Below are 10,566 nucleotides of genomic sequence, written 5' to 3'. Positions count from 1 at the left end.
GTATTAAGATACTTCGATCCGATCGAGGTGATGAGTATTTGAGCTAAGAGTTTTAAGATTATCTAAGGGGCAATGGTATATTGTCTCAATGGACTCTGGTTTATACTCCATAACATAATGGTGTATCAGAAAGGTATAACCGAACCCTGTTGGACATGATTAGGTCAATGATGGATTGTGCAAATCTTTTCAAAATCTTTTGGGGTTATGCACTTATGACAGTTGTTTACTTACTAAACAGAGTCCCGACAAAGATAATCTCAACTACTCCATATGAGGTATGGACTAGTAAGAAATCCTTCGTATCTTATTTGAAGATATGGGGATGTCCTGCTTATGTGAAGAGGACTGTATCAGATAAGTTGGATAGTAAGTCTGATAATTATTTATTTATTAGATACCCTAAGAAAACTAAGGGTTACCAATTCTATTACCCCTTAGAACAAAAGGTGTTTGTTTCAAGGCATGTTGTATTCATAGAGAAAGTGTTTCTCTTGCAGGAAGAAAGTGGGAGTATAGTTGAACTTGATAAAGTTCAAGAGACTCCAATAGACACTAAAGAGATGCCTAGTCAAGAACCACAACCGATTATGACACAACCTCCTCGTAGATCAGGTAGGGCACGCATTTTTCTTAAAAGATATGGATCTCTTGTAAGAGAATCAAATGACATGTTACTCATTGAGGATGAGGAACCTACTGATTATGAAGAAGCTTTGAATAGTTTAGAGAAGGACAAATGACTTACATCCATGAAGCCGAAAATGAATTCCATGTACAAAAACTAAGTTTAGAATTTGGTGGATCCACCTGGAGGCATTATGCCTATAGGATGCAAGTGGGTTTTCAGGAAGAAAACTGACATGGATGGTAATGTAATTACCTACAAGGCAAAGTTGGTGCCGAAAGGCTATCATCCAAGGCAAGACATTGACTATGATGAAGTCTTCTCACCTGTAGCCATGCTTAAATCCATTCAGATACTCCTGGCCATATCAGCTCATCATGATTATGAGATATGACAAATGAATGTGAAAATAACGTTCCTTAATGGAAACTTGCTCAAGGACATGTATATGATATAGCCCAAAGGTTTCATATATGTTAACAAGAATAAGTATGCAAGCTTCAACGGTTTATTTATGAACTAAAGCAAGCATCCAAGAGTTGAATATCCATTTTAATGAGGTCATCAAATAGTTTGATTTCTCATAAAATCCAAACGAACCTTATGTGTATCAAAAGGTTAGTTGGAGTGTGGTCTCATATTTCTAATATTATATGTTGATGACATATGACTTATAGGAAAAGATGTGCCAGTTCTACAGTCAGTTAAAATTTAGTTGTCCATGACATTTTTCATGAAAGACATGGGATAAGTAACTTACATCCTAAGTATGAAGATCTATAGAGATAGACCAAAAAGATTGCTTGGTCTTTCACGGTTGACATATAGACAGAATATTAAAATGATTCAGCATGTCTAAATCTAAGAAAAGTTTCATACCTATAAGGTATGAAATTCACCTTTCAAAGTATATGTACCCACGCACAAAAGACTAGAGGATTTACATGGATAAGATATCTTATGCATCCGCAATAGGATATATCATGTATGCTATGTTTGTTGGTTGGTCCTAGGAAGATCGTACTGATTTCACTGTACAAAAATTTTGTACAAGTGTCGAACCTATCCTAACAACCTATTGTGTTCTTTAGAAATTAAATTCGGAATCGCAAACGGAACTTAACATTATTGATTCCAAATTTAACTTATCTGTTCTTAATGGTTTAGACTTGGATCGCAAACGATGCTTAACATTATTGATCCAAATCCACCTATGTTATAAATTCAATTAAATATTAATTTCAAAAATCGACTTCCAGGTTAAACATGGCGAGGTACTAGGCCTTCTTGGATATGGGAGCAACCACCACTTCCTAGACAAAGCCTTTCAATGAAATCTAATATTTAATTTCCTTATATAACTCTAGGTTTAACCAAAAGGAACAATCGAATCACAAATTCGAAAAATAAAAAAAAACACAAACTCAAATCACAAATTCGAAACTCTAGAATCATATGTCTCTTGTGTTTGGAATTCATACAAAGAAAAACTAGTATGATGCGGAAAATAATTACTAGTTATACCTTTCTTTGTATGCAATGACCTCTTGATCTTCTACCGTATTTCTCTTCTTATCTTGGACGTTGTGTGGGCAACGATCTACCGAGATGAGAACCACCCAAGCCCTTCTTTCTTCTTCACCAAGTTTCGGCCACCAAAGCTCCTCCAAGGATGTAGAGGTTCGGCCACCACCACCAAGCTCCAAGGGATGCTAGAAACAAAACCTCCTTTCTCTCCTTCTTCTCCTAACTTGAACCGACCACCAACAAGAGCTCCAAGAGAGGGATGAAACCGACCACTAAAGAAGAAGACAAGAGGAGAAGAGCAATGGCTAGGCCGGCCACCAACAAGGAAGAGAGGGAGGAAAATAGAATAGAGTTAGCACCCATGAAGGCACCCCTACCCCTACCCCCACTTTTATAATCCTTGGTCTTGGCAAATAAGGAAAATTTAAAAAAACCTTCCTTATTTTCTTTTCCATGAAAAGGAAAATTTAATTGATTAAAACCAATTTCCTTTTCTTAATTATAATGGTTGGCCACCTCATAGCTCCAAACAAGGAAAGTTTTAATAACACAAGAATTAAAACTTCCTAATTTGTTTCTGGAAATTTAAAATAAAATTTTCTCTATTAATTTTTCCCTTCATGGTTAGTTATAAAAGGAAAATTTATAAATTAAAATTTTTTCTTTTAAACATGTGGATGACTTCCAAAAAGGAAAGTTATCTTTAAAATTAAAATCTCTTTTCAATTTACAAATAAGGAAAGATATCAAATCTTTTCTTAATCCTTTATAGAAACTTATAAAAGGAAAATTTTATAATTTTAAAACTCTCTTTTAAATCATGAACATGGTTAAAAAAAGGAAAGTTTTCTCAAAATTAAAATTTTCCTTTCAATCTACAAATAAGGAAAGATATCATATCTTTTCTTAATCTTTTGTAGAAAGCTATAAAAAGGAAAGATTTAAATTTTAAACTCTCTTTTAAAACCATGGAATCCACATAAGAAAAATTTTAAAAATTAAAACCCTTTTAATTTGATTAGAACCGACCACTTATGCTTGGGCTCCAAGCATTGGCCGACCACCTACTTGTCGCCATTAGAACATACTTGTTAAAGCTTCCTAGTGGACTTGTCTTAGAATTAGATAATTATTATTTTGTTCCTACATTAATAAATAACATTATTTCTATTTCATGCTTAAATAGAAAAGGTTTCCATTTAACTTTTAGTAACAATTATTGTTATATAACTTTGAATGGGGTTATTTATAGCACTGGAACTTTATGCAATGGCATCTATACGTTAGATATATCTGATAATGTATTCAATATCGAAATGAGCAAACGCGCTCGGATAGGCAATCAATTAACCTCTTACTTGTGGCATTGCCGCATTGGCCATATAAGGAAGAAATGCATGTCTGAATTACAAAAGATTACAGTTTTTGAATCATTTGATACATGTGATTCGTATTTAAAATGCAAGATGACAAAGTTACCTTCTTCTAGAAAGGGTGAAAGAGTTGATGAGTTACTTGGGCTCATATATACCGATGTATGTGAACCAATGTCAACTCACGCATTAGGAGGTTATAGCTACTTTATTACTTTCATTGATGATCACTCTCATTATGGGTATATGTATCTAATGAAACACAAGTCTGAATCTTTTGAAAAGTTTAGAAAATTTAAAAATGAAGTAGAGAAACAACTTGGCAAAAGTATTAAGATACTTCAATCTGTTTGAGGTGGTGAGTATTTAAGCAAAGAGTTTCAAGATTATCTAAGGGACAATGCTATATTGTCTCAATAGACTTCGCCTTATACTCCATAACATAATGGTGTATCAGAAAGGCATAACTGAACCCTGTTGGACATGATTAGGTTAATGATGGATCATGCAAATCTTTTCAAAATCTTTTGGGGTTATGCACTTATGATAGCTGTTTACTTACTAAACAGAGTTCCGATAAAGATAATCTCAACTACTCTATATGAGGAATGGATTAGTAAGAAATCCCTCATATCTTATTTGAAGATATGGGGATGTCCTGTTTATGTGAAGAGGATTGTATTAGACAAGTTGGACAGTAAGTCTGATAATTATTTATTTATTAGATACCCTAAGGAAACTAAAGGTTACCAATTCTATTACCCCTTAGAACAAAAGGTGTTTGTTTCAAGGCATGATGTATTCATAGAGAAAGAGTTTCTCTTGCAGGAAGCAAGTGGGAGTATAGTTGAACTTGATAAAGTTTAAGAGACTCCAATAGACACTAAAGAGATGTCTAGTCAAGAACCACAACCGATTATGACACAACCTCCTCGTAGATCAGGTAGGGCACGCAATATTATTAAGAGATATGGATCTCTTGTAAGAGAATCAAATGACGTGTTACTCATTGAGGATGAGGAACCTACTGATTACAAAGAAGCTTTGAATAGGTCAGAGAAGAACAAATGACTTACATCCATGAAGTCGAAAATGGATTTCATGTACGAAAACTAAGTTTGGAATTTGGTGGACCCACCTGAAGGCATTACGCCTATAGGATGCAAGTGGGTTTTCAAGAATAAAACTGACATGGATGGTAATGTAATTACATACAAGGCAAGGTTGGTGCTAAAAGGTTATCATCCAAGGTAAGACATTGACTATGATGAAACCTTCTCACCTATAGCCATGCTTAAATCCATTCAGATACTCCTGGCCATATCAGCTCATCATGATTATGAGATATGACAAATGAATGTGAAAATAACTTTCCTTAATGGAAACCTGCTCAAGGACATGTATATGATACAACCCAAAGATTTCATATCTGTTAACAAGAATAAAGTATGCAAGCTTCAACGATCTATTTATAAACTAAAGCAAGCATCCAAGAGTTGAATATCCATTTTAATGAGGTGATCAAAGAGTTTGATTTCTCACAAAATACAAACGAACCTTATGTGTATCAAAAGGTTAGTTAGAGTGTGGTCCCATATTTTTAATATTATATGTTGATGACATATAACTTATCGGAAAAGATGTGCTAGTTCTACAGTCAGTTAAAATTTAGTTGTCCATGATATTCTTCATGAAAGACATGGATAAGTAACTTACATCCTAAGTATGGAGATCTATAGAGATAGACCAAAAAAATTGCTTGGTCTTTCACAGTTGGCATATATAGATAGAATATTAAAACAATTCAGCATGTCTAAATCTAAGAAAAGTTTCATACCTATGAGATATGAAATTCACCTTTCAAAGTCTATGTACCCACGCACAAAAGACTAGAGGATTTGCATGGATAAGATATCTTATGCATCCGCAATAGGATATATCATGTATGCTATGTTATGTACAAGGTCTAATGTATCGTATGCTTTGAGTGTTACAAGTAGATACTAGTCAGATCCATGAATGAATCATTGGGTAGCTGTCAAGACAATTCTTAAGTACATGAGAAAAACTAAAGATATATCTTTGGTATATGGAGATGGTGATATAATCATACGTGGGTATACGGATGTCAGTTTCTAAACGAGCAAGGATCACTCCAAGTCTCAGTCTGGATTCATATTCAAATTAAATGGAGGCATAGTTAATTGGAACAGTTCCAAGCAAGACACTGTTATATATTCTACTTGTGAGACGGAATATATTGTAGCTTCGGAAGTAGTAAAGGAAGCAGTTTGGATCAAGAAGTTCGTTACTGAATTTAGCGTGGTTCCATCCACTGTTGAAACATTACTTGTTTACTGTGACAACACTAGAGTCATTGCGCAACTAAAGGAACACATTGTATTTACATATGTTGTAGACACATATGTTGCATCGAGACATATATCTAATGTATTTACATGACATACATATATGACATGATATATATAATGATATAACACATTGTATGCATGATATATATAGTGATATAACACATCATACGCATGACATAAATAATGTATTTATCTAATGTATCTACATGGCATACATATATATGACATGGCATGACATAAATTATGTCATAATTGCCATAATATTATTTATAAATAAAATATAATTAAGAATATAATTTCCATTAATCAAAATTCCTATAATTAAATTAGCAAACAAATTTATAAATTTTTAATTACATATTTTATCTAGAAAATTATTCTCAATTAAGAAGATCTAATCTATTAAGAAAATAATTCTCTCATTTAAATTACCTAATAAATTAGAAAATTTATTATTATAATTTCTTAATTAATTCAGAATCTTTTATATTTAAAAATTTTTAAAATTATTTTAGAAACTTTTTAAAATTAGAATTTTCTAACCAATTAAGAAACTTTTGAAAAATAAAATTTCTTAATTAATTCAGAATATTTTCAAATTAAAAATTTTGAAATTATTAAAGAATATTTATAAAGTAGAATTCCCAAAATTATTCCAAAACTTTCTAAAATTAGAATTTACTAATTAATTAGAAAACTTTTCAAAAATAGAAAATTATAATAAAATATGAAAATTTTCTTAAATTTATAAAATATTTTCAAAATTATTTTAGAAAATTTTCAAAAAATAAAATTTCCAAACAAATTAAGAAACTTTCCAAAAAAAATCGTAATACAATAGGAAAAATTTTAGAATTTAATCTATGATCAGCTATGACCCGTAAAATAATTTTACAATCATGTTGAAGCATGATTAGGCTCTGATATCACTGTTGAGGAGTCTGATATGGTGTGTGCTAAAACATATTTGAGAAAACATGCACAGCGGAAATAAAAACATAATAATTCCTAATTATTACATCATCACACACCATATGCATGCAAGGATACAATACGACAAGACATGATCATAAAATAAAATTCCCTAAAATAACATTTACACTAGGAATATCTGACGGATGATGTGAAGTGGAAGGAGCATCAACTAGCAAACCCAACAGAATTTGCCTCTATTTGTCTCCACATCGAGTTGTCATTGAGATGACTTCATGAAGCCATGAGTCATTCGTCTCTGATAGGTACTATCCAAGCGTGAAGATGAACCAATTTGAGAGAACTCCCATGGCACTATTTGGTGGGTGGTGCGGCACCGAAATCATTGACACTGAATTCGACGGCACTGAATTTGTTGACACTAAATTTGTTAGCATCGAAATTATCGGTACCAAATTCAACAACACCTAATTCACAAATTCGATGGCTAGAGATGAACGATGGTAACTCTTGGGTGACAAGAGCTTGGGTGGCGGCTAGAAAGAGGGAGAGGGAGAAGAAGATGAGAAGAAACCCTAATCAAATTAGAGTTTTCTTTCAAAGAATAAAATCACAACTCTGCTCTCCTCATAGAAGGGTATTTATACACCTCTATATGACTTAGGGAGCAAGTCATCTCTCAAACCCAATAAGTAAAGTCAACCCGATCCATTTCTATTGAGATTAAGTTTGGTTTAAAATCAAACTATTTTGGTTTATAATTAAACCAAATCCTTTTGGTTTATTGTTAAATCAAGTTATTTCATAACTAAACCAAACCGTTTTTGATTTATTATCAAACCATAATGAATCCATATCTCCTACAGTAGTCATGGCTCATCCCTGCTTCCGTTCTGACAAATATCTTTCTATATTCATCCTTTCGTTTGATCCAATCAAACGCTATCTCTTTTTCGATTTGAGAATCCAATTCTCAAATTCGTTTTAAGTCTCTAAGATAAACTTATAGTGTGTGTGACCTTATAGGTTCTTGATTATGTTAGCTAACCATAATTAACCATTAATTATGAAACGATTATGAGTGGCATCTAGTAGTATATCATGATCCCTAATTAACTAAAAAATCATAGTTAATTCTAGACGAACCACTTCTGAACCATTCAACATCTACAATGAATCATGCCTCGTTCCTTTCACTCACCTTATACCCACTTGGTTCAAGACATAGTCTGTGTATCAGTCCCTACTAGGCTGACTATGTCACATCTAGCCCAAGTAATACTTCCTCGTTATGCGAATTCAAGTTACTCGTACATTTGTCCAAGAGTACAATACTCTTAACATGTGATGCTTTGGCCAAAGACTTTGAGTAACAATCCTGATAAATGGTCACAGGGTATACATCTCCTTATAAGGAGTGGTGAATCCTTTGTTGGCTATTTAAATACCTTTGGGCATTTCGGCTTATACCTAATCATCCCAGGTCTACATCTCTTCGTAGATGTTTGCTTAAGATGTCAAAGTATAAGTCTCTATGATTAAGATGACTCGAATACCTCAAGTCGAAGGAAACTCATACTTAAGCTGCAGTAAGAAGTTCATTGACATATCCATATATGTAGAGAATCATATGAAGTCTTACAGTAGATCACTTTAATAAACTAGTTACTATAACTAGTATTAGCATTTAACTCTCGACATCATAATATCTCTAGCCAATGAGAAATAGCTGCTTAGTTAGACTAAGGAGTATAGCTCATGCTAGTCTCACAGAATCGATGATCATTACAAGAAAATTAAAATTACACAACACTTAAAAGACAACGTTTTTTTTTTAAAAGCGTTGTTTTTTTTTACCTCTTAAATGATTCTTCTAAACCTCAACTTCACATATCGTATATACAAGACCTCATTTGATCTATGAATTAGCATCACATTCATGATAATTTGGAGACTCAAACATAGCATCAAAATTAGTACTCAAACTTTTCTATCTTCTAATTTCCTAACGCACGATTCATTCCTCTTACTTATGTGCTGTATCATCCTTCGAATAAACCTTGAGCAAATTTAAAGAAGATCGAATTGATCCCCAAGGACAACATTTTGGTTTGTAGCTCCATTCTCCACAGTTACGTTGTGTAAGATTCAAGATCAAATTCACAACATCATGCTTTGGGCTGATAGAAGTCGATAAAAAAAAATTCTTTCGATTTATATGATTGTAAGAGAAGAATGTACCTCATTTGTTGCAACCTTGGATGCGAATAATTAACAAAACAAACTCAAGTAATGTGCTGGGCAATTGTTACACAATTCAAAAGGAATCACACTGAAGAAAAATCTCGGTGAACTTGGAACGTGGTAGTAGCTAGCGTCCTCTTTAGATATCAGTTGGGGGTTTTAACCTTGTTAGGTTTCGGATTCTGGTCTTGTCTGTATTTTCGAGCATCCCCTTCAGATAAAAAAACAAAACAATTGTATCAAAGAAGTAAAAACAACCTACACTAATTAACATTTGTTCAATTCGTTTATCCATATGCTTTTCGTACCTTCCAAACAATTTCATCAAGACAAAGGCAAATTTTCCCGTATTTGTCTAGGAACAAACGTTCAGTAGGCGTCCTGCCGCAAACATCCTTCACCGATGATATTATCGTGCACATCACTTCAGACACTTGAAAAAAAATCAAAATAAACAATAAATTAAGATGAATGATCTATATAAAAGGCCTCATCTCGAAAGGATCTTAATGCCATTGCTAATTGATTCACAAGAACTTACAAGTTAGTTCATCGTACTCGTCCTTGCCAACTATAAATATCGAGACATCCCCCAACATGGTATACACAATATAGACGGATCTGCAAGATGTCAGAAAGTTTAGAGTACACTAGCTATTAATGATTCGATTTTCTCTTGGAGAGTAAACATAAAGGTTATTTACAAACTTGTGTGTAGCAACAAAAAGTTCTTCACTTTTGGCTCTTCTGAGATTGTCGGCTCCGAGTTTTACCAAGAAAGATCTCCAATGAAGCCTCTCCTCTGCAGGAACTCCATGGAAGCTGCATTGCGATCATCTTGCCTTCTTTTTAATTATATCCTAAAGAGGAGTTAACCGGCCGGGACGAAATGAATGAAAAAGAAATAGAAAGCTTACCGTTCGACGAGAATGTTCCCTTCGATGTTGGTGAATAGAACTGCAAGTAACATTTTTGTTTTTTGTTTTTTCACAATTATATTGGTAGAAGAAGAGATATAGAAGATGAGAGAATTAAGTAGAACGACGAGGGATATTAGGATGCATTGGCATGTATACATCTCGATCCTATTTTCATGCTAAATTCCTATTTGACTGAGCCTAGCTAAATCATGACCACTGATTCAACCAAATGAGAACGAAAGACCGATACAAATTATTACATTGTAGTAATTAATATTCACAAGTGATAAATTTACATGAGCATGGTGAGCATGTTTCCTTGTAAAACTTAAGCCGCATGGATTTTAAGAATAGTATAAGAATTCATATATAGAAAATATAGAAACACATAAGCATGGATCTTCGTTTCATTAATTAAACATGGCATAAGAAAAATAAATACATAAACATAATAAACAAGGAGTCATATCCTTGTCTTTAGCGTCGTCGGCTTGATTTCTGTGGAAGAAGATGCAGCAGAAAGGAAGGTCTTACAAGGGGCTTAAGAGATGACGACGCCATAAACCTTC

General features: G+C 33.3%; 1 protein-coding gene across 1 annotated transcript; it reads right to left on the bottom strand.

The window, feature by feature from the left end:
• Nucleotides 1–9,216: 9,216 nt before the first annotated feature.
• On the bottom strand, nucleotides 9,217–10,047 carry LOC122026376 (TSET complex member tstD-like). The gene is made up of 5 exons (XM_042585073.1): nucleotides 9,995–10,047; nucleotides 9,786–9,899; nucleotides 9,619–9,698; nucleotides 9,386–9,510; nucleotides 9,217–9,288 (listed from the first exon to the last, which is right to left on the bottom strand). Exons 1-5 carry the CDS (start codon nucleotides 10,045–10,047, stop codon nucleotides 9,217–9,219), a joined length of 444 nt encoding a protein of 147 aa, XP_042441007.1.
• Between the last annotated feature and the right edge of the window lie 519 nt (nucleotides 10,048–10,566).

The sequence above is a fragment of the Zingiber officinale genome, chromosome 10A, assembly GCF_018446385.1.
Source record: "Zingiber officinale cultivar Zhangliang chromosome 10A, Zo_v1.1, whole genome shotgun sequence".
In the NCBI taxonomy this organism is placed as follows: Eukaryota; Viridiplantae; Streptophyta; class Magnoliopsida; order Zingiberales; family Zingiberaceae; genus Zingiber; species Zingiber officinale.
This window is presented reverse-complemented; position numbering and strand designations above follow the sequence as displayed.

Bases quoted from the DNA above. Each gene is read 5' to 3' on its own strand.
- LOC122026376 (XM_042585073.1), bottom strand. From the start codon at position 10,047: ATGTTACTTGCAGTTCTATTCACCAACATCGAAGGGAACATTCTCGTC. The intron at 9,900-9,994 runs GTAAGCTTTCTA...ATCGCAATGCAG, and splicing joins GGGAACATTCTCGTCGAACG to CTTCCATGGAGTTCCTGCAG. The intron at 9,511-9,618 runs GTAAGTTCTTGT...TTTTTTTTCAAG, and splicing joins CGAGTACGATGAACTAACTT to TGTCTGAAGTGATGTGCACG.